This window comes from Pelodiscus sinensis, chromosome 8 (assembly GCF_052426305.1).
Source record: "Pelodiscus sinensis isolate ZL-2025 chromosome 8, ASM5242630v1, whole genome shotgun sequence".
In the NCBI taxonomy this organism is placed as follows: domain Eukaryota; kingdom Metazoa; phylum Chordata; order Testudines; family Trionychidae; genus Pelodiscus; species Pelodiscus sinensis.
This window is the reverse complement of record NC_143059.1, coordinates 66,107,543-66,132,724: the sequence shown is the minus strand read 5'-3', so window position 1 is coordinate 66,132,724 and position 25,182 is coordinate 66,107,543. Positions and strand designations below refer to the sequence as shown.

Sequence of the window (25,182 nt, the reverse complement as noted above, 5' to 3'; positions counted from 1 at the left end):
ATGAAGCCGCGATTAAAATAATCGCGGCTTCATTTAAATTTAAATGGCTGCCCCGATCTGCCGATCAGCTGTTTGTCGGCAGATCGGGGCAGTCTGGACGCGATGCGCCGACAAAGAAGCCTTTCTTCATCGGCACAGGTAAACCTGGTTTCACGAGGCTTACCTGTGCCGATGAAGAAAAGCTTCTTTGTCGGCGCGTCGCGTCCAGACTGCCCCGATCTGCCGACAAACAGCTGATCGGCAGATCGGGGCAGCCATTTAAATTTAAATGAAGCCGCGATTATTTGAATCGCGGCTTCATTTCCCTCTTCCGATCTGGCTAATCTACATGCCTCCGTCGAAGGAGGCATGTAGTCTAGACACACCCTCTGATGAGGGTATCTAGTCCTGCAAGTGTCCTGTAGGCACTGCAGGTAGTTGGCACCAATTATCTTTTCTCCCCTCTCACTCCATTTCTGTCCTGGGAGCCTTCTTCCCTTTTTGACCCTTATCCTTGCCTCTTCTAGGACTGCACCTCTCTCCTTCCTGGGGCTCCTCTTCTCATCCCAGAGGTATCTCCCATTCTCTCTCTCTCCCTCTCCTTGCTGTTCCCCTTTCCTTTCATGCTCACCCCCTGGGCTGTCCTTTCCTTGGTCTCTCCATCCATGTCATTCCATATCTTTCTCACATTGGGTCCTCCTTTCCTTTCCACCTCCCTTAGGGGCCTCAAGTGACCTCCTCTCTCCCATCTGGTGGTCGGCTTTTCCACATCCCTCTCTCCTTTGCAGGCTCCATTCCCGCTTTTTTTGAGTGTCTCTCCCCATGCTTTTTTACTCTGCTTCATCCCTACAAATAAACCTTGCTGCTCTTCAGCCTCCTCAGAACTCCACCGTCCATTCAGTTCCAACCAGCATTGAACAGCATGCCTGCCTCAGAGCATTCCCACACAGTTCTGCATGGCCAGGTACCCACATACATTCTGTTCCCTCCCAGCCATTTTGCTCTGCACACCGTTGCTCAGGTCTCTCCCACATTGTGCCTCCTGGCTCTGAGGACCCTGCCTTTGCAGCGGGGCTGGGGTGAGGTGCGGGCCGCCAACTGGAGCAGAACCAGAAGTAACTGGCAGAAGGCAGAAGTGAGCCCTTAAAAGAATCCAAGCCCTACTCAGTACTATGAGCCTGTTCATCAGCGGGAGTATCTTGATTCCCTGACTCATCAATCTTTGGGCCGAACTACAATGTAGGCCTTGTGAGGAAATATTTCTCTGATCTAGCAGTGCTATGTAGGGATCTGTCTCTGCAGTTTTCATTTCTTTTCAACAGTTTCTTAGCAGCTTTTCCTACTGATTCCACTTTGTCATTGCTCTCAGGATACTCTGGTGAAGATGTTATGGGGTCAAAATCACAGTCCTTACTGAACTTCCAGTCCTCTTCTCAAACAAACTGTGGTCCAGTATCGGAGCACATGATGTCTGGTATCTCACTCTGTGCAAAGCCTGCTTTTATCTTCCATGTGACAATTCAGGATCCTGTATCTGGTAAATAGTCTATCTCCCCAAAACTGGAAAATTCATCTACACTGATCATTATTGCAAACTTCAAATCTCAGATGTGACAAATGAACTTTGTGTTTAAACTTATTCCTAAGCACTGCTGGAATAATTGGTCTTTCCCTCCAAAATATTATACAATATACACAGTTTTTCTCATATCTGAAAGAAAGGTGTTATCCCGTTAGGGGCTTGGCTTTTTGTCATTGGCCATTCTTGTAGGATCATGAGTTTCAATGTCTGAAGCATTCTATACTGCTTTCGTCTGAGACAGACTAAGGGGGACTATGATAGAAGTCTGTAACATCATGACTGGTATGGAAAAAGTGAATAAGGAAAAGTTATTTACTTGTTCCCGTAACATAAGAACTACGGGTCTCAAAATTAAATTAATGGGTAGCAGGTTTAGAACAAACAAAAGGAAGTACTTCATGCACGTCACAGTCAACCTGTGGAACTCCTTACCAGAGGATATTGTGTAGTCAGGACTTTACCAGGATTCAAAAAAGAGCAGGATAAATTCATTGAGGATAGGTCCATCAACGGCTAGTAGCCAGGATAGGTAGGGTTGGTGTACCTAGCCTCTGTTTGTCGGAGGATGGGAATAGGCAACATCGGATGGATCAGTTGATCACGTGTTCTGTTCATTCCCTCTGGGGCATCTAGCATTGGCCGCTGTCAAAAGACAGGATACTGAGCTAGATGGACCTTTGGTCTGACCGAGTATGACCGCTCTTATGTTGTTATAGATCAGTACCATATTTATTGTCTCCACCTCAGCCTTTTGGTGAGTTCCAGAAAGTAGACACGGCTCAAAGGGTCTGCCAACACCAAGTCTCTGTCTATATGTCATACCCCTGCACTTGCACCATCATCTACTGTAAGCACTTTGGTGGAATGAATAAACGTTTTGGCCAAAAGCATTTGAGAGGTTTATAGTAAGATTGTATGTCCACACCACAGTACGATTGTAAGTGCATTTGTGAAACTTCTCCGTTCCAAAGAGTATTCCTAGCAACTCTTTTTCAATCTGAGCACAGATATTCTCTGTCACAGACAGTGCTGTGTTTGCAAATGTAACAGGCTGACCCTTTGCAGCACGATAGCCCCTAGACCCAACTCATTTGCATCACATTGCTGAATCAGAGCTTCCTCTGTATTGTAATATTTCAGGGTATGTCTACACTGCATCCCTAGTTCGAACTAGGGATGCAAATGGAGACAATCGAAGTAGTTAATGAAGCGGGGATTTAAATATCCCGCGCTCCATTAACATGATCTCGCCGGCGCGCTAGTTCGAATCACAGCTGATTCGAACCAGGAAGTGCGCGCCGGGACGCGTTAGTTTGGACTAAAGCCCTTAGTCCGAACTAATGTAACTCCTCATTTTTTGAGGAGTAACATTAGTTCGGACTAAGGGCTTTAGTCCGAACTAACGCGTCCCGGCGCGCACTTCCTGGTTCGAATCAGCTGTGATTCGAACTAGCGCGCCGGCGAGATCATGTTAATGGAGCGCGGGATATTTAAATCCCCGCTTCATTAACTACTTCGATTGTCTCCATTTGCATCCCTAGTTCGAACTAGGGATGCAGTGTAGACATACCCTCAGAGTGGGAGACTTTGCAATCATCTCTTTTAATTTCCAAAATGTGTGCTTGTGTTGATCTGTCCACTCCTATAGGGTGGCTTGATCAGTCACCTGCTTCAGGAGCTTGAAGCTCTCAAACAAATTGCTGTAAAACTTTGCTAAATACAGTAAAACTCCAATTGTCCGGCATCCAGTGGTCCGGCACTCCTGATGGTCCGGCACCAACTGGAACCCGGAAGTGCTCCGGCCAGCCGGACAATTGGAGCTGCTCTGCCCAGGCTTCCCCAAGTCCACCGCTGATCAGTTTCAGCAGTGGTGGACTTGGGGAAGCCCTGGGGCAGAGCACCCCAGCTGCTCTGCCCCCGGCTTCCCCAAGTCTGCTGTTGCTGAAACTGACCAGCGGCGGACTTGGAGAAGCCGGTGGCAGAGCAGCTGGGGTGCTGCTGCGTTGGTCCCGCAGCACCGGCCTCTCCCACACTGTGCAGTTCCCCGCCGACCCCTCATAGCCCCCCTTCCGGTACTCCGGCATATCTGATAATCCGGCACTCCCTGGGTCCTAAAGGTGCTGGATTATCGTAAATTTTCTGTAATTGGCTATTCCCAAGAATCATTGGACTCCTTTAACTTTGTGGGGTCTTGGCATTTATCTCATTGCCCTCACTTTCTCTGTCTCTACTTTCAGGCCTTTAGAGGTCAACAAATGTCCAATTGTATGGTTACTCTCAACCTGCATTTGTCTTAATTCAATTTCATATTCTTTTCTCTTTCTGCTATAATGGTAGTAATTTGTTATCGTGATCTCATTGTACTTGTTCTGAGTCATCAGCCTCTCCAAGTGTCTGCACCTTGCATGCTGTTGACTGGATTGCTATCAGGTCCACCAACATTTGGGTGTATCTGCACTGCAACACCTGTGAGGCAGGCTTAACATAAGAACATAAGAACGGCTATACTGGGTCAGACCAAAGGTCCATCCAGCCCAGTGCCCTGTCTGCCGACAGTGGCCAATGCCAGGTCTCCCAGAGGGAGTGAATTCAATAGGTAATGATCAAGCGATCTCTCTTCTGCCATCCATCTCCATCCTCTGACAAACAGAGGCCAGGGAAACCATTCCTTACCCATACTGGCTAATAGCCATTTATGGACTTAACCTCCATGAATGTATCTAGTTCTCTTTTAAACCCTGTTATAGTCCTAGCCTTCACAAGCTCCTCAGGCAAGGAGTTCCACAGATTGACTATGCACTGTGTGAAGAACTTCCTTTTATTTGTTTTAAACCTGTGTCCATTAGTTTCATTTGGTGGCCCCTAGTTTTTATATTATGGGAACAAGTAAATAACTTTTCCTTATTCACTTTCTCCACACCACTCATGATTTTAAATACCCCCTTCGTCTCCTCTTTTCCAAGTTGAAAAGTCCCAGTCTCTTTAATTTCTCCTTGTACGGGACCCGTTCCAAACCCCTAATCATTTTAGTTGCCCTTCTCTGAACTGTTTTAAATGCCAGTATATCTTTTTTTGAGATGAGGAGACCACATCTGTACGCAGTATTCTAGATGTGGGCATACCATGGATTTATATAAGGGCAATAAGATATTCTCTGTCTTATTATCTATCCCTTTTTAATTATTCCTAACATCCTGTTTGCTTTTTTGACTACATACTGTGTGGACGTCTTCAGAGAACTATCTACGATGACTCCAAGATCTCTTTCCTGATTAGTTGTAACTAAATTAGCCCCCATCATATTATATGTATAGTTGGGGTTGTTTTTTCCAATGTGCATTACTTTACATTGATCCACATTAAATTTAATTTGCCATTTTGTTGCCTAGCCACTTAGTTTGATGAGATCTTTTTGAAATTCTTCAGAGTCTGCTTTGGTCTTAACTACCTTGAGCAGTTTAGTGTCGTCTGCAAATTTTGCCACCTCACTGTTTAACCATTTCTCCAGATCATTTATGAACAGGTTGAATAGGACTGGTCCTAGGACTGACCCTTGGGGAACACCACTAGTGTATCCCTCTCCATTCTGCAAGTTTATCATTTATTCCTACCCTTTGTTTGATTGATTACTGTTGGCATCCTCGATCATTGGTATCTCCCACACCCAGCTGAAAAGGTTGTCAGGTAACTTGATTCCTCATCCAGTTCAATGAGAATCCATTTTTACATCATGTGAGAATAAGTTCACTTTAGATGGATCTAATAATATGTCCTCAATTGTAGTCAGAGGGAAATGGTTCCATTTTAAGGTTTTGTTGGAAGACTTTGGGTCTATGTGTATTCTCAGTCTTCTATATGTCTTTTGTACCCCCTTAAAACTACTTATTCTGTCTGTGCTCTTCTCTCCAGGCTGTATAATTCCACGATTCTGTAGATTTTACATTTCATCTTTCAGTGGCCGTAGTAACACAATAAGTACTCTTCTTTTAGGCAATTGAACTGGTTTCACACTGGTATCAATATCCATTTTATAAACACCACCATCTGCCTTCTGAAATTCTTCTGTATACTCCCTCTGTATCATCTCCTAGTCCCAGGTAAGAATTTCCATCTTCAGCACCCCACTATCCACTTTCATTCTGTTCTGGAGCTGTACCTTTGTCCGGTTCTTGGCTTGGGTGGCCTTGCCGCCCAGAAGTGTTCCTGCTGTCTCATCATCTTTGACCACAAAGTTCAGTCAGTATTTTTTTGTGCTCCTTGGATTCCTTAATTTAATTTTACATTTCTCCATGGGCTTTAAAGTGGTCTGCTTGTACATTGTTCACAGCTGGATAGTCTTTTCTGACCATATGTCTGGGTTCACCAGACTGGTAGGGATAATGTTACAACTTGCTCCGCAATCTAATGGAAACAGTATGACTTTCCTGCCAAATCGCATGGCTGCATGCAACTTTTTCTGATGCTCCTTAGAATCCTCTGGCACAATATTTACCAGCTGGTAGGTCTACCACATAATTTCTCCTCATGCTCACTGTTGCTCTCCTCAGTTATTGTGTGCTGCTTGGATTTGTTTTTCTTCTCTCTGGACAAACACTTGGCTGCAAAATTAATTAAATTTGTCTCAGATACGGATTTTTTCCTATAAGCCAGGCGCTTCTTTGTCTGTATTGTATGTTTTCTCCCTAAGTACTTGCATGCATCTGTACCATTGTTGTCTAGTGATGCTGTATCTGATTTTGATTTCTATTTCTTATGTATTGCATGGGCAGTTTCTGCTGACTGAACTTCCAGGGTTCTAGTCCTCTCCTTGGCCAGCTCAGCAGCCCTGCATATCTCCAAGCTTTTCCCTGCTGTTAAGTCAGCGTCCCTCTGCCACCGCTCTCAACCTTGTGAGTTTTGTATCCCACACACTATCCAAACTCTTATCAATGAATCTTTAATATCTCCAATGTTACAACTAGCACATTTAAACTGCTGCTGTGCTTATCTATCCCCTCCCCAATGGCTTGATCCCAACCAATTATGTCTTTCCTCATTCTTACAGAGGTTACAGTGAGTATTAAAAAAACAGCCCATTATTGCTTCTAAGGTGCACTGAACTCGGGAAAGTTCTGTGCACAGAATTTCACTGATTCCCCTCCCCTTTTCTCTAATCAGATAACAAAACCGTTTGATTTTCACAGCATCCTCTTTTTCTGCCATAGTGACATTTACATCGAGACTAAATCCCTCTTTCCAGTTCTTCCTTGCTTGAGCTAAATTCTTCACTTTCAAGACATAAAACCTGGGGTGTTTTTGCACTGGAGCTCCAGCCACTCTCCTGCGGGACTGGAACACACACAATCCACTAGCCTGGGCCTCCATCGGCTCTGGTGTGCGAGGGGAATGTGGGGAGTGTCTTTCTGCTTCTCAGTTGGGGACCCCCCCGACTGATTTTTCTATGGGTCAGCAGCCCCCAACCCTAAAAAGGTTCCCCACCCCTGCTTTAGCCTCTCCATTTCCATTAGCCTGGTCTTGTAAAACTAAACCACATGCTCAGATAAGTATTCCACTTTCTGCAGTGCAGCTCTTAATGGTCTCTCTTGCTGTCTAGGGCACAGTTACTATTGGCGCCGAAGGATGGGGGTTAGAAGAACGAAAGAATATAAACCTTGATTTTACTATAGGTTGAACCTTTCTAGTCTTGCACTCTCTGGTCTGACAACATCCGTGGTCTGTCATGATTTTAGTTAGCAGGATGTCCAATTATCAGGGGTGTGGCCAAGTTTCCTGCAGTGCCATAGAGTTTGTTTACAGCCACCAGTCCTGCTTCTGAGTGTTCTTTGCTGTTACTAAGCTTTAATTTACCCTTAAATGTCTTCTAACAGCCCAGGAAGCAGTAGAAGTGTTGGTAATGCTGCTAGACAATTTTTGACCTCCCATGATTCGGCAAATTCTCTGGTTTGGCACTTGTCAGGTCCAACGGGTGCTGGACTAGAGAGGTTCAACCTGTAGTTAATCTGTTTTAGATTACCTGGGTTTATCACTTACACATGCCCTTAATTTGCAGCACTGTTATAAGTATGGTTATGGAGCTCTTTTAATTCTAGGGTATAAAATGTGTCCAAAGATGCTCATGGAAGATTGCTGAAGTTGTTCATATTTATTTGAAGGCAAGTTTGGCACAAAGGGCAAAAAGTCCTTATTGATTTTTATTAGCTTTTTATAACTTTTAAGAGAGAGGGAGAAAGAGCAAGATAGTTGATTGTTTGTTTTTTCTCCTTCAGCCTAATGGTGAATACTTTTAAAAAATGTTTAGAAATATTAATCCAGCTGATTTGGAACTAATGAAGCAATGGGAGAAGGTATGTTTCATACTTTAAAATAATATAATGTATTTGTCTTCAAATAACTAAAAAATGGCTTTTTAAAAGAAATCAAACTCACCGCATCTACACAGCAACATTATTTTGAAATAACTACCATTGTGGGGAGGGATAACTCAGTGGTTTGAGCATTGGCTTGCTAAACCCAGCATTGTGAGCTCTATCCTTGAGGGGGCCATTTAGGGTTCTGGGGTAAATCTGTCAGGGATGGTACTTGGTCCTGCCATGAGGGCAGGGGACTGGACTCAATGAACTTTCAAGGTCCCTTCCAGTTCTGTGAGATAGGTATATCTCCATATAAAATAACTTAGTCTACATCTACACAGCAGGCAGTTATTTAGAAATAATGTTTAAATACTGTCAAGCTGGAGGACTTCTTACTCTGGCTCCTGTAACCCTCATTGTACGAGTAGTAAGGGAAGTCAGAGGAAGAGGCTCTATTTCGAAATAAGTGCTGTGTAGACGCCCAATTTCAAAATAAGCTATGAAGTTTCTAGCCCTCATGGTTGTGGAAAAAAATATTGAAAATGTGACCTGCGCACCCCAGATTTAAAAATCAGATGGTGACTAAAAAGAACTCCCAAAATGATTAATTTAAAATCTCCAATCTCATTATTTTTGAGCACTTAGGTTTGGCAACATTGGCAACCACAAATGATGAGTAAGAAATGGACAGTTTTGTGTGTGTGTTTGTATGTGTAAATGGGGCACATTAGCAATCTAAAATCTCTTTCCTGAGTAGAATCTTAATACAGTTTATGAAACCTTCAATACCTTGTTGAATCTGTGTTTCAGAGTGGATTTGCTTAAATTCTTAAGTTGGTAGGAACTAGTCATAAATGTAAAGATTTCATTCATTTTAGAAACAGAGAAATAGTTTAAAATTATATATATTCAGGTCGCATAGCCTCTTCTAAGTCCCATATTCCATAGGAGAACACACAGAGTTCTCACACTGTTTCCTTATCATGCACTGTTCCTTAAACACAGAGATCCTGTCCTGGACATAGCTGCTGTCAGCCTCCTAATCTACAGCCTGTACTTTCCTCCCAACCTGGATGCCAGAGCCTTATCTTCCCAGTGCTAGCTACAATGCTTGGTTACATTTAAAAATATCTCATTAAGGAAGATGAGGGAACTCAGCAGGACAGAGGGGAAGAATTTTGTTAAGGTTGCAACATGAAGCACTCCGAAGTCTGGAAATGCCAATGTTAAGAAAAAATGGGCAAACCATGGTCTTCCCCATACTCCCCAGTCTCCCTTCCCCACATTCCTTAAAAAAAAACAACCAAAAAACCTTATTAACAGTGTTAAGCATTGAAAGCTGCTGTTGACTGGTAGATTAATCTCACTGAGGCTCCTCCCTGGTCCGACACTGCAGACAGACACAGAGGGGCTGTGTCTACACTGGCCACTTATTCCGGAAAAGCAGCCGCTTTTCCGGAATAACTTGCCAGCTGTCTACACTGGCCGCTTGCTTTTCTGGAAAAGCAATGACGATCTACTGTAAAATTGTTAGTGTTTTTCCAGAAAAACTATACTGCTCCCGTTCGGGCAAAAGTCCTTTTCTGGAAATACTGTTCCGGAAAAGGGCCAGTGTAGACAGCACAGTAGTCTTTTCCGCAAAAAAGCCCTGATCGCGAAAATGACGATCGGGGCTTTTTTGCGGAAAAGCGCGTCTAGATTGGCCATGGACGCTTTTCCGCAAAAAGTTCTTTTCCGGAAAAACATCTTGCCAATGTAGACACGCTTTTCCGGAAATACTTATAACGGAAAACTGTTCCGTTTTAAGCATTTCCGGAAAAGGGTGCCAGTGTAGACATAGCCAGAGGGTGTATCTACACTTAAGTAGAAGCTCTGTGGTTGGCCCAGCAGAGGCAGGCTCACGTGGCATAGACTTTGGGGCTATAAAATTGCAGTGTAGACATTTGATCTCAGGCAAATGAGCTGTGTGTCCCGCTCCCTGATTTGTGACGCCGTAAGGGAAGAGTGGGTGCTGCTGCTCAAAGCAACACCAGGCATTGATCTCTGCTGTCCCCTTGTGTATCAAGCCTCCGGGTCCCCTGGGCAAGATGTGGGGATGGCCAGCTCTGCGCCCTTGGAAGGAGCAGGGCCAAGAGGGGGAAGAGGCGGGGCTGGGAGTAGACAACCTTTAGCGCTGCCTGGAGCGCACCACGCCAGCCCCTGCCAGCCCTCAGCACTGCCTGCAATATGGCACCCCATCCCCAGTCCTTAGTGCTGTCCAGAGCACCCAGCATTACTGTGTTAGTGGTGGCGGCTGGAGTTCCGGGCCCCTTTGAATCGCCAGACCCTGGGGCAAATGTGTCTTGCTCCCCCGTCAGGGGGCCTGCCCCTCCTATCCTGCTGTAAAATGGGAACATACTTCACTGTTGTGGCAAAAGCAATCTCCGCAGAGTACCATGAAATGTTGCATGGACCTTGGATTAAGAATCACTATACCAGGGCCCTGTGGTTTAGAATGTTCTGTGGAGCCGTATTTGAAGTGCTTACAAATTCTCTGCTATTTTTCTGGCAAATCAATTACTCAGTGCTTTGGGGGCTTGGTTTGATAACATGTGAGACAAATCTTTTTATCGTCTACCCTGAGAGCTAGTTCTGCGTCTCCAGTGGGGAGCTGTTTTAAACCAGTGCAGCTGTTGTACTGCGCCGATGTTTCTGTGCTGTTGTATGTCCTGTCAAGGCCGAGGAATTAAACTTTTAGGAACCGTATTCATCCAGATCTCAAAGAATTATAAGTGGAACTATAAGCCCTTCAAGTTTTTATTTTAAGACTACCAGACCATGCCGCTTTACACCCATAAAAGCATTTTTACAGTTTTATTGCACAGGATGGACTAGCAGCTAAAAAATGAAACAATAATTCTAAGTGTATTGAATCCTGCATAGCATAGTATAAATAAGGATATTCCAGATGCTAGTTACACAATATATAATTCATACCATGTAATTAGGCGTAATAGCATGTCTAATTTTCTGGTGGTAATAATGTTTACTAGTTCGCTACCACTTCATTGCAAGTGAAAGCAATTTCATTTTGCTAACTGCGGGCTTGATTTTGTAAAGTGCTGAGCAACCTCACGTCCTGTTAACATATACTTGGGATTTGTGGGTGCTTAGCCTCCCACAGGTTTGGGTGGGGTTATGTGCACATGTAATGTTTTGCTTATGCTTGCAGGGTACCTCCCTTTTGCAAACGAATCTGTAGGAAACACGACCATAAAATCAGATCAGATAATGAGTGACGGAAAGTAAAACCATCATAAGAGAAAACAAAAGGAACCACCAATGTGAAGACTGCTGAAATATATTTATTCTACTGGCCGGGAACTCTGTTGCTGCATAATGAAATACTTGTTCAAAGTCCATTTGATATCCCTAGAGACCAGTAGGCCTTGCAGTTGCTATTGAATGTTTAACATTAAATATGAAACCCATTCATTTTCTTTTCATTTTACTTTAGGTTTAACCAGATGTTTTACCAATTTATGCTTTTAAAATCTCACATGCTGTCAAGCCATCAAAATAAATCACATCTTTGTCTATTCAGTGTAGTAAATCAACCAATTATTAACAGCAAATGTTGCATTGTAATTGATGCTTAGTTCTTGCTTTGAAATTGAAACATAATATATTTTTATAGTACAGACAAAATGAATCTTGGAGAGGATTTCTCTTATTCAACAGCTTGGTACTGTGTGTCAGAGCTGAAAGAATGAGTAGCCATTTGAAATGTGTTGATTATCTGTGGTATGCAGTGTTGTTGTACCATGTTAGTGCCAGGATAATAGAGAGACATGGTCGGTGAGGTAATTTCTTTTATCGTGAAAACTTGTCTCTCTCACCAACAAAAGTTGGTCCAATACCAACCCTTACCTCACCCACCTTGATTATCTGTGGTGTTTGTTAGCAGTGGCTTCTAGCAAGGAAAAGAGGGTGAGATTACAGAGGTGGAAATAGATGCAACCACTCCTCCGTTACGGGCCGTATGAGTATGACTAGTCGGCTCATGGCACCAAGCCTCTCAGCTCAGGTCGGCAGGCTTGGCTAGTTCTCTAAAAATGCATAGACGGTACCTGGAAGTTGCGGCTTAGGCAGAGGCTAAGTCTGAAGCCCACCACAAATGCCTAGGCTGTAGAATCCAACCTCCAGCCCAAGCAGCCATGTCAAAGCACTGTTTAGATGGCAATTTTTGAGTGGCAGTGGGTGCATCTACACAGCAGGACTTAACTCGAAATAAGCTACACAAATTGAGCTACGTCAATTGTGTAGCTTATTTTGAAATAGTTTATTTCAAAATTGGGAGCGTCTACACAGCACTTATTTCGAAATAGAGCCTCTTCCTCTGACTTCCCTTACTACTCGTACAATGAGGGTTACAGGAGTCAGAGTAAGAAGTCCTCCAGCTTGACAGTATTTCAATATTATTTTGAAATAACTGCCTGCTGTGTAGACACAAACTAAGTTATTTAAAAATAATGTTGCTGTGTAGACATACCCAGTGTGAGCTCTGTCAGCCCAAGTCTGTTCTCTTGGGCTGAGAGTCTTCCTGCTGTGGGCTGTGTAGTTGGATCCGAGGGGCCCAGCTGTTTCCCAGCCTGGGGGCTTGCACTGCATATGGAGGGAGTGTGGCCAGAAGATACTATCTTATACACATCCATTGAGCAGTCTCATCCAAAGATTGTGCAAATTTCCTGGAAGCACACGGAACAGGCATTGTAGGCAGAGGTGGTGTTTTGTGGATTTGTTTTTAAGCTTTCACAGAAACGGTTCAGTTGTTTCCAAGATCACTGTTACAGGAAACTGTGATGGTTGGCCAATGTTTTAAAATTAGCACAATTGTCTGGGGAGGGTGCCCTAGTGCTTCTTTACTTCAAAACTAGGATGTGAAACGTAACAGGAGGGTTGCTGTCAGGTCAGAGAGATTCTTTTTGCTGCACTCATGAAAAGTTATTAGCCAATGCATTTATTAGATAATAGAATCATAGAATCATAGAATACTAGGACTGGAAGGGACCTCGAGAGGTCATCGAGTCCAGTCCCCTGCCCTCGTGACAGGACCAAATACTGTCTAGACTATCCCTGATAGACATTTATCTAACCTACTCTTAAATACCTCCAGAGATGGAGATTCCACAACCTCCCTGGGCAATTTATTCCAGTGTCTGACTACCCTGACAGTTAGGAACTTTTTCCTAATGTCCAACCTAAACCTCCCTTGCTGCAGTTTAAGCCCATTGCTTCTTGTTCTATCCTCAGAAGCCAAGATGAACAAGTTTTCTCCCTCCTCATGACTCCCTTTTAGATATCTGAAAACTGCTATCATGTCCCCTCTCAATCTTCTCTTTTCTAAACTAAACAAACACAATTCCTCAGTCTTCCCTCATAGGTCATGTTCTCTAGACCTTTAATCATTCTTGTTGCTCTTCTCTGGATCCTCTCTAATTTCTCTACATCTTTCTTGAAATGCGGTGCCCAGAACTGGACACAATACTCCAACTGAGGCCTAACCAGCGCAGAGTAGAGCGGAAGAATGACTTCTCGTGTCTTGCTCACAACACACCTGTTAATTCATCCCAGAATCATGTTTGCTTTCTTTGCAACAGCATCACACTGCTGACTCATATTCAGCTTATGGTCCACTATCACCTCTAGATCCCTTTCTGCCATACTCCTTCCCAGACTGTCGCTTCCTATTCTGTATGTATGAAACTGATTGTTCCTTCCTAAGTGGAACGCTTTGCATTTGTCTTTATTAAACTTCATCCTGTTTACCTCAGACCATTTCTCCAATTTGCCAGGTCATTTTGATTTATTACCCTATCCTCCAGATTAGTTGCAACCCCTCCCAGCTTGGTATCATCTGCAAACTTAATAAGCGTACTTTCTATACCAATATCTAAATCGTTGATGAAGATATTGAACAGAGCCGGTCCCAAAACAGAGCCCTGTGGAACCCCACTGGTTATGCCTTTCCAGCAGGATTGTGAACCATTAATAGCTATTCCCTGAGTACGATTATCCAGCCAGTTATGCACCCACCTTATAGTAGCCCCATCTAAGTTGTATTTACCTAGTTTATTGATAAGAATATCATGTGAGACCGTATCAAACGCCTTACTAAAGTCTAGGTATACCACATCCACTGCTTCTCCTTTATCCACAAGACTCGTTATCTTATTAAAGAAAGCTATCAGATTGGTTTGACATGAATTGTTCTTTACAAATCCATGCTGGCTGTTCCCTATCACCTTGCCACATTCTGAGTGTTTACAGATGATTTCCTTAATTACTTGCTGCATTATCTTCCCTGGCACAGAAGTTAAACTAACTGGTCTGTAGTTTCCTGGGTTGTTCTTATTTCCCTTTTTATAAATGGGCACTATATTTGCCCTTTTCCAGTCTTCTGGAATCTCTCCTATCTCCCAGGATTTTCCAAAGATGATAGCTAGAGGCTCAGATACCTCCTCTGTCAGCTCCTTGAGTATTCTAGGATGCATTTCATCAGGCCCTGGTGACTTGCAGGCATCTAACTTTTCTAGGTGATTTTTAACTTGTTCTTTTTTTATTTTACCTGCTAAAATTACCCCCTTTCCACTAGCATTCACTATGTTAGGCATTCCTACAGACTTCTCGGTGAAAACTGAAACAAAGAAGTCATTGAACATCTCTGCCATTTCCAAGTTACCTATTACTGTTTCTCTCTACTTTCCATTTTTTATATGACTACTTTTTTATTTTTAGATCATGCAGGATCTCGTGGTTAAGCCAAGGCTGTCTTTTGCTGTATTTTCTATCTTTCCAACACAACAGAATAGCTTGCTTTTGGGCCCTTAGCAATGTCCCTTTGAAAAACTGCCAACTCTCCTCAGTTGTTTTCCCCCTCAGTCTCAATTCCCATGGGACTTTACCTATCAGCTCTCTGAGCTTACCAAAATCCGCCTTCCTGAAATCCATTGTTTCTATTTTGCTGTTCTCCCTTCTACCCTTCCATAGAATTGTGAACTCTGTGATTTCATGATCACTTTCACCCAAGCTGCCTTCCACTTTCAAATTCTCAACCAGTTCCTCCCTATTTGTTAGGATCAAATCTAGAACAGCTTCCCCTCTGGTAGCTTTTTCAACCTTCTGAAATAAAAAGTTGTCTCCAGTGCAGTCCAAGAACTTATTGGATAGTCTGTGCCCCGCAGTGTTATTTTCCCAACATATATCTGGATAGTCGAAGTCCCCCATCACCACCAAATCTTGGGCTTTGGATGATTTTGTTAGTTGTTTGAAAAAAGCCTCATCCACTTCTTCCACCTGTAGATGGCCTGTAGTAGACTCCTAGCATGACATCACCTTTGTTTTTAATCCCTTTTAGCCTAACCCAGAGACTCTCAACACTTGCATGTTACATGTAAAGCAGTTGACCCAGGAAATTATTAGATAAGTGTAAACTGTGTTGTGTCTGCTTTCACTTGCCCAGCTTTGTTGTGGGTGAAGCCCTTTTAGATTCCTGGGGGAAGATCACAGGCACTGTCTTGCTCATCCTCCACAGTGCAGCTGTGGGGAACTCTCCTCCTCCTCCTCCTGGTTCATCTGTGCTTTCCCAGCATCCTTTGGTTCTTCCTTTCTGAGGGACAGTTGCTATTGACACCAGTTGTCATTTTGAGGACAAGGTGGTTTCAGTTGGGTTCAGGAGCCATAATGGTACCTCTTGAGGAACAGTGCTTATCTCCAGGGGCTTTGGTTGGTTCAAAGGGTTTTTTTAACTATTTATTGCAACCAGTATTGGTAGAATAGGTGGCTCAGGGGGCTACTGCTGGGACAATAATGTTCTCATTACCATCCTGGGTTGAATCTAAGCTAACTAGTGACCATAAGAGCATCGGAACCATGTCTGTATAATCCCAGCCATAAACGTATCAATCTCTGTCTTCAAGCCGTTTAGGCATCTTGCCCCCACATCTCCTATTGGGAGGCTCCCTCCTCTGATTGGTAGAAAAGTTCTAAGTTACATCCTGAGTGTACTCATGGCCAAAAGCTCTGACCTCGTGGTTCTTGGAGGCTTTAGACAGAGGCTATATCTACACTATCCCGCTAGTTCAAACTAGTGGGGTAATGTAGGCATACCGCAATTGCAAATGAAGCCCAGGATTTGAATTTCCCGGGCTTCATTTGCATAAGCGGGGTGCCGCCATTTTTAAATCCCCGCTCGTTCGAACCCCGTGCCACGCGGCTACACGCGGCACGAACTAGGTAGTTCGAACTAGGCTTCCTAGTTCGAACTACCGTTACTCCACGTGCAATGAGGAGTAACGGTAGTTCAAACTAGGAAGCCTAGTTCGAACTACCTAGTTCGTGCCGCGTGTAGCCGCGCGGCACGGGGTTCGAATCAGCGGGGATTTAAAAATGGCAGCGCCCCGCTTATGCAAATGAAGCCCGGGAAATTCAAATCCTGGGCTTCATTTGCAATTGCGGTATGCCTACATTACCCTCCTATTTCGAAATAGGAGGGTAGTGTTGACATACCCAGACTGAGTTAGTGGTCTTAGTCCATGTCCTAATGAACACATGCCCACATCACAGAAACACCTTCATAACTGGGGCTGTCTCTGCAGAGATGGCAAAGATTGAGTGGGTTATGGTGAAGGAATTGCTTTCTTTCAGCCCTGCTGGATTTTTTTTTTGTAGTTGAGATTGATGAACATTTTTAGTACACTGTGGGAAAGGTTGCCTGGCTACTGCGAATGTAAATTCAATACAGGTTGGTCCAATAAAAGATACTACCTTGCCAATGTTCCCTCTAATTTTTTCCATCTAAATGCAGAATAAATTTTTTATGTGCACCAGGGCACGTGCAGATGTGCACCAGCAGGAGAAACACATGCTGTTGGCTGTGGGAGGCTGTGGGCACTCTGCCAATCAGCTGGGCAGCATTTGAATCTCTCCTGGGTAGTCTTCCAAGGGCTCAGCTTGCAGGGAATGCTGCATGTCACCCACCTTGCATCTCAGACACAAATCCAGGCAGGACTCTTGCAAACACTTTAAATGAAGGAAGGGCCCGGTCTATAGCCCACTGAACTCAACAAGAGTCTTTTTACTGAGTGGAGTGGCTCACACTTTAGACAAACACGTGGCTTTTTGTTCCATCCTTGAAACACTGATCCCCCTAATGACATTTTAATTGAAATGAATATGGCACTAGACACTTAAGAGAAATTTCTTTCTGTGGCATCATAAGCCATCACCTCTCCCTCCACAAGTTTAGAAAGATAAATCTCCAAGTGGAGCTTCTTAGCCCAGGTGACGTTAAAGTAGGAAGAGGCTGCTGCTAACTTTTAGGTTAATTTAACCTCCTGTTCCTTTTCAGTGCGGCCAAGCTTCTGGACAAAAATCCATTCTCCGTCAGCGCTTCCAATCCACTGCTTCCGTCTCCTGCAAGTCTTCAGCTTGCTCAGCTACAGGCCCAGCTTACCCTGCACAGGCTAAAATTGGCTCAGACAGCAGTCACCAGCAACACAGCAGCTGCAACTGTTCTGAATCAAGTTCTCTCCAAAGTGGCTATGTCTCAGCCGCTGTTTAACCAATTAAGACATCCGTCCATGATCAACACCCCCCAGGGGCAGGCGGGAGGACCACAGCAAGGACCTGCAATCGCCAATACTAGATTTCCATCTAGTGGAATACCTTTTCCAGCACAGAATCCAGCATTAGCAGTACAAGGAGGAAGCTTGGGGTCGGTTGGGAACATAACAAACCAAACCACAAATGCGATTGTCATGCACCCTTTTGGAGGTGTAATGTCTCAGGCATCCAGCCAACCAGCTGTAGTTATGAGTCTAAATAAGACTGGCCACTCGTCTGCTGCAGGAGGATTTTATGACTACGGTAAACAAAATGTCTCTGCTCCTCCAGGATACACAGCTGAGGCGGGCCAGGGCAGTCAGCATGGCTTTAAGTCCAGTGGGACTCACCCAGTGTCCTCCTCTGGTGGGGTACACTATGAAGGTCATTTTGGTCCTTCGGGCCAGCTGAAACATGAGAGTCAGCCTGGATTTCAGAAAGACTTCTATGGACCCAATTCTAAAGGGCAGCACACCACAGGAATACAATCTTTGGGCTTTTCCGGAGAGCCACAAACTGTGAGTCAGAAAGGTGATCCAGGCCCTGGGGTACATAACACAAGTGCAAGTAGCCAATGGGAAAATGCTCCTAGTTTCTCCAGCCAAAACAAGCCTGACCTCATGGCCGGCGCCAACGTGTGGCCGTCCACCGGTCAGCAGTATGAAATCCGAAATGAGCTCTACAACCCAGAAGAGCCGACCCCTGACACAAAGTTTGGTGCTGGGACAATGCATTCTTTCCACAGACTCAACAATAGTAAACCAAGCTTGAGTAGTCCCCGCCTGAGGCAGAATGAGGAGCTGACCGCAAACGCATCTGATTTGTCCATGAGATCTCTTCAGCCTCATGAATTAAATGACTTTCATGGCATAGCCCCGCTTCATTTCCCACACATCTGCACCGTATGTGACAGAAAGATCTTTGATCTGAAGGTAAGCGCTTCTCACACAGTAAGAGGTGATTCTACTCGGCAAAGTGGTTTGATTAAATTCATCCTTTGGGATTCTCTGTTCATGTTGTTTCACTAATTTCATATTGACTTTGCAAGTAAAAATGACCATGTTGACTTTTAAAGACCAGTCTGGCAAACTCTAATACATGGGTGGGGAACCATTTTAGGGTCAGGGGCTGCTGACCCTCAGAAAAACCAGTCAGGGGCCGCACACAAGTGAGAAGGAAAAAACCCCCCACCTTTCACTGATGTGGCCCCCACCTGAGAAGGAGAAAGACACATTCCCCTAGCACACCAGAGCGCTAGTACATTTTGTGTACTCCAGCCCCTCAGTGGGAAGGGTGGGCTGGATTACCTGCATTGGCTCCCCCAGTGCTGGGGGAAAGCCTTGAGCCTGAGGGGCCAGATCCAGGCAAGGCCTGAGGTTCCCCTCCCCTGCTCTAACGAGTCTCTGAGAGTTGGCTCCTTTCCCCTTTGTGCATTATCACTACAGTTTGCGCCTCTCTAGTCCAGTACCCTTGAGACCTGACCAATTCCTAACGAGAGAATTTTTCAGACCATGGCAGGTCAATATTATCTAGCAGCATCACCAACACTTCCACTGCTTATTGCCTCTTACAAGACATTTAGGGGTAAATTAGAGCTAAATAACAGCACAGAACACTGACTGGTGGCCAGGACTGGTGGCTGTAAACAAACTTTATGGGACCACGAGAAACCAGGCTAACCCATGAAAAGTGGACATTCAGCTAACTAAAATCATGCTGGAAAACAGATGTTTCTGAACCAGAGAGTTCTGAACTAGAGAGGTTCAACCTGTAGTAATAAAGATACAGCAAGATAAATTCTGCCTCTTGTGTAACCCCATCAACTTTGATGGAGTTTCCTGGGTGTAACTGGGGTCATAATTTGTAGAGCTGACTGGAAGAAAACAATTCAGTTTTGAGGAAACTTTTGAGGTCTTGAAATTTGCTTTTGTTGGAATGAAAACAGAACATTTTTGTGAGCAGAACCACAGTTCTTCAAGGTGTTCAAAATGTATGAACACTAATGGATTTTGATGGTTCTGAGCATCTTGCAGGATGAGGCCTTAGTAAGAATGTAATAGTATAGTCAAATAACCGATTAACCGATAAGCAAAAGCTTATAGGTTAATGCTATCGACTGCACGCTTTCCCCCCCCCCCTCCCTTTCCCTTCCAGTACAGTTTTTAGCAGGCTAACCAGCAGCCTGGCTCAGTCCTGACTTGCAACAGGTCCAGGACCTACTCCCACTGCAGCTCTGTATTTTATGTGTATTAAGAACCAGGCAGGCAGGCAGCCCAGCTCAGTTCTGACTTGTGCCGGGTCCGGGAGCTCAGACCCCTCCTAGACCGGGTCTGCTGTCACCCCACGCTATTGCTTTTGTATCAGAAGTAGCAGCATGGGGCAACAGGCAGGCGGTCCATGAGGGGAGCTGGTTTTTAAACTGGCTCCCCTCGCGGACCAGCTCCCATTTGGCATCCCGCGCTGCTATCTCTGATACAGTGGCTGCCGGCCCCACCCCCAAGGACTATAGAATAATTAACTAACCAATACAATTTCATGAGGTTACTCGACTATTCAATTAACTGATATTTAACATCCCTAGGCCTTATCCTATATTAAGTTAACGGATTTAATACTCATAAACTTAATTGCTTGTGTAAAGTTATGCATAGAATGCTTTTGGGAGCTGGAGTCTTTTCAACACACATTTATAGCATTTCACTTACCAGTTTTGAATTGATGTCAGTATGGAGTAAAAGTCCATTTGATATCTTCCTTATATGGTAACCCTTTTATTCTTATTTACCTCATGAATTATTCGTTATTCTTACTTACCTCAGATTCTGTTGCTAGTTATATGAAACTACTGTACTAGTATATGAAATATGCCAATTTCAAAACCAGCCCTTATTGTACACTTATTAGTTATGTCCTGTTTATTTCAATATTAGGACTGGGATCAGCACATTAACGGAAATCTTCACATCCAAAAATGTGTGGTTTTCTCAGAAAAGTAAGTACTGTTTTAGAGATCTTAGACTGAATTCACACGGGTGTAACCTCACTCACTTTGACATATTGTGTTTGTTACATTCCTGCTTTTTGGAGTAAAACTCTCTTTTCCATTTTCAGCACTGGCATCCGATGTGCATTAAACTCAGTAGAGGCAGTGTTGCATTCATCTCCAAATAACACATTGGTTTTTAACCCTTCTAGCATTGAAGGTGAGTTGTTTACATATTCATTAATAACAAGTATACATATTAAAATGAAAAAGAAAGTAATTTTATAATTCACCCATATCTTTATAAAAATTCATTCTAAGAGGTCCCTTTTTATGTGTTAGAAAACCACGGAAGCGTATGAATGTTATTTTTTCTTTTCATTGGTGTTTTTTACTGTAGTACCAATTGTTCTGTATAGAAGCATGGATGATAATTCTGAATTATTTAGAAGCAGTCTTTTTTAATTAGACACATGTATACAGTTAATATAAGTCACGGTTTTTACAGTGTGTGTACAATCCATTATTTAGATTATCCATCGAATGCTGGCTCATCTTATACCACCTTGCCGACAAGATCCTTTGGTCAGCCAGGCCCTGCATTTTCTTCTCTTCCATCTGGGGTAAAAGTGAGTATATAAGCCCAATATTCTCCTTTTCCTTGATTTCATTGCAGGAACAGACTATACTTACCCAAATTCATAATGAACTAATTTTTAGGTCCCTAAAACTTCAGATATTTACTCAGATTTACCTGTACTTCCTAGATGTTTCTGGTCTTGTTTGAGTCAGGATTTTCATACACAATTATGATTATTTTTCTTGCATGCCCCAGTTGAAGCCCGGAAGTGGAAAAAACAGGTGAATGGTTTTCTGACTGTTTTCAAACCCCAAAGAGGCTCAGGTCCACTTTGTTTGGGATGATTAGTTTTTTACCTTGTTCAAAATGTTTCACCCATCTCTACGAGCAACATGTGAAACTTTTGATAACACGAACATTAGTGTTCAGCCTTCACTATACTGGTCCCCTTCTTATTTTATCAATATGGGAAGGACATGGTTTCTGTTTGCTCCCCCCCCCCCAGCACACCTGTTTCTTCCCACCCCCCAATAGTCACAACCCTCAGTTTGAGAACATGTGTAACCAGGAGTGGTGGGTATACTAGGCAAGGGAAGGCATTGCCTTCCCAAACCGCCAGCCTGACCCCACTCATGTTTTGCCTCCAGAACACCTATGGTGTATGGGGATGTGGTGTTGCTGTCCTTTGCTCCAGGGCTGGGGAGGCTGGGGCTGTGCATAACTCCGCCTTCCTGTGATGTTGGCGGAAGTGACTTGGTTCCTGTGGGGGATGGGGTCTGGGCAGAAGGGGAGGGGCTGAGGGTGAGGTTGGGGGCTTACCTCCCCAGCCCTACCTTCACCCACCGCCCATGTGTGTAATGCCAGCTGGGACCTCTGGAGCTTAATGCATGAGCCTGTACCACGTGAGCAAAAAGCCAGCTGGCTCTTACCTAAGGCTATAGAACCGAGTTCTTATTCTCGCCATAAGTGGTCTAGGTGCCACTAGATGGGACAGTACACCACAGCCAGAAGGCGTGTGGGTTACACAGGCACTCTAGAGCACTAGCTTTGTGTTAGTTAAATATTCTGTTCTATCTGCAAAAGCCCTTACAATGTTTCAGTAAGTTCACATCCCTGTTCACTCTTCCATGATTTCAAGTTGTAATTCTTGCCTGCGGTCATCTTCACCCCTCTCACATGCAAAAACATTTCCCTATTAAAGTCTCAGCCCGGTCACCTGAACTTTTGTTCAAGTGGCAAGAGTTAAATGCATACAAAAGCTAATGTTAAAATTGACTCTTAAAAAGGGCTAAAAATAATAAAAATATAAAGAGATAGGAGTTAATGTGGAGTTATAGAAAAGCTGGGGTTAAAAATATGGAAGTCAAAGGATCGCTTTGGGTTCTGCTACAGTATAAATAATATTCAGTTGTGTTTTTATGTTCAACTGGTTATGTACTGGTATACTGAACATGATAGTGTCAAAAGTATCATGGAAACCCAAGCTGATTCTGTTTCCATCTCACCTTCAGAAATGTCAACCCATTTGTTTGTTTGAATATGGTCATTAATCTTCTGTGCTATTGTTTTGCTGATGTCCAGAGAATCATGGATTATAAAACAAGGAGGGACTACTTTGATCATCTTGTCTGACATCCTGAGTACCACTAGTAACAGGGCTTCCCTGAATTAATCCCTGTTTGAACTAGAGCAGACATTTAGGAAAACCACTCAATTATCAGCTATCCAGTTGTCAGCAATGGAGAATCCACCACAAACCCTTGCTAAATTGTCCCAATGCTTGGTTACTGACACTGTTAAATTGTTGCCTTATTCACAGACTGCTTTTTTCTAGTTTCAACTTCTAGCCCCTGGACTGTGTTTTATCATTGTCTGCTAGGCAGAAAAGGCCATTTTCAAATTTTTGTTCCAGATGTAGGTACTTATAGCCTCTGATCAATTCATCCCTTAATCTTCTCTACATCTCCTTTAGTACTTGTTGAGGGGGCTGAAGATTTGAGTGAGTTCTTATTCAAATTGTTTCACCCGTCCCATGCTTTCCATGTTTTCTTTTAATCATTCTCATGGCTATTCTGTGAACCCTCACCAATGATCGACATGCTTCTGGAATTGTAAACACCAGAACCGTAAACACCGGTAGAACTCACACCAATGCCAAATACAAAGGTAATATAACTTCCTATTACTACTCAAAATTCCTTTTTGGCTACAGCATTGCACTGCGAGATCATATTCAGCTGATTATCTAACATAACCTCCACGTGATTCCCTGCTTCCCAGAATAGATCCCCTCCCTCCCTCTCCCCGCCTCCTGTAAGAATGGCCTACTTTCTTTGCGCATAGATGTATAACTTTACATTTGGCCCTATTAAAATGTACATTTTCTTGCACCTAGCTTACCAAGCTCTGCAGGTCACACTGTATTTTTGGCTTGTCCCTTCATTATTTATCACTTTCCCCCCCTTCCCCCCCAGTCTTTGGGCCATCTGCAAACTGCATCAGTGATTATTTTGTTTTCTTCCAGGTCACTGATAAAAAGTGTAGGGCCAAGAATTGATCCTTGCAGGACCCCTCTAGAAACAAAAGCTCTGATGATGAGTCCCAATTTATCATTACATTTTTAGATCTGTCAGTTAGCCAGTTTTTAATCCAATTAAAAACTGCCATGGTAATTTGCTATTATTCTACTTTTTAAAAATCAAAACTCCATGTGATACCAAGTAGGAATGTTAATGGGTATTGGTTAACCAGTATTCAGGAAGTAGCCCACACCTGTGACCCACCAAGGGACCCCTGCCTCTGGCCCTGCACAGGCTGCTGCTTCCAGCTGGGCTGGCAAGGACCTCCTCCCTCCCCCTGGCCTGTCCCTTTTTAATCGGTTAACTGGTTAAACTTAGGCTACGTCTACATTGGCATGATCTTGCGCAAATACTGTTTAATGCAAGAGTTCTTGCGTTAAAGTATTTGCGCAAGAGAGAGTCTACACTGGCATGTGCTTTTGCGCAAGAGATGTGCTTTTGTGCAAGAGCATCCGTGCCAGTGTAGACGCAGCCCCGATGTTTAACTAGATAACTAATTAAACAGGATTTTACATCCTTAGTATCCAGTCAAATGCCTTTCTGAACTCTGAGTATATTACATCAGCACCATTTTCTACCAAATTTGTAATCTCATTAAAAAGTCCTGAGTTAATGAGACAGGATTTATTTTCCAAAAATCTATGTTAAGTGGCATTAATTATATTACCCTTCTTTACTACTTGATTACTTGAGTCAACTGTTCATTATTTTCCTGGGATTGATTTCAATCTGACAGGCCTATAATTACCAGATCATCCTGTTTACCCCTTTTAAATATTGGCAGAACATTAGCATGTCTTCTCTTTTATAGTGATAGAAATGTAGCCGTGTTAGTCTGGGGTAGTTGAAGCAAAATGCAGGACAATGTAGCACTTTAAAGACTAACAAGATGGTTTATTAGATGATGAGCTTTCGTGGGCCAGACCCACTTCCTCAGATCAAATAGTGGAAGAAAGTAGTCACAACCATATATACCAAAGGATACAATTTAAAAAAATGAACAAATATGAAAAGGACAAATCACATTGCAGAACAGAAGGAGGATGCGGGGGGGTGGGAAGGGGGAGGAAGGAAGGTAAGTGTCTGTGAATTGCTGATATTAAAGGTAGGGAGAGTGGGATGTTTGTGAGTTAATGGTATTACAGGTGATAATTGGGGAAACTGTCTTGATAATGGGTGAGAAAGTTCAAAGACTTGTTAAGTCCTTGTTGGTAAGTGTCGAATTTTAACATGAATGACAGTTCAGAGGATTCCCTTTCAAGTGCAGATGTAAAAGGTCTTTGTAGCAGAATGCAGGTGGCTAAGTCATTTAGAGAGTGTCCTTTCTGGTTAAAGTGGCAAGAAACTGTTTTCTCTTTGTGATCTTGTCTAATATCTGTTTTGTGGGCATTAATCCTTTGGCGAAGTGTCTGAGATGTTTGTCCAATGTACATAGCAGACGGACACTTTCGGCACATGATAGCGTAGATTATATTTCTGGATGCGCA

At 43.5% G+C, this 25,182-nt stretch overlaps 1 protein-coding gene across 3 annotated transcripts in view; it reads left to right on the top strand.

The window, feature by feature from the left end:
• The window catches only part of RBM20 (RNA binding motif protein 20), a 186,412-nt gene that overhangs the window by 117,293 nt on the left and 43,937 nt on the right, over window positions 1-25,182 (top strand). For all 3 annotated transcript variants that reach the window (XM_075935489.2, XM_075935485.2, XM_075935488.2), the window contains exons 2-5: window positions 17,300-18,485; window positions 20,484-20,545; window positions 20,665-20,756; window positions 21,068-21,165. In XM_075935489.2, coding sequence (XP_075791604.2) covers window positions 17,493-18,485; window positions 20,484-20,545; window positions 20,665-20,756; window positions 21,068-21,165 — 1,245 coding nt within the window. In that variant the 5' untranslated portion in view covers window positions 17,300-17,492. The remainder of the gene's footprint in view (window positions 1-17,299; window positions 18,486-20,483; window positions 20,546-20,664; window positions 20,757-21,067; window positions 21,166-25,182) is intronic.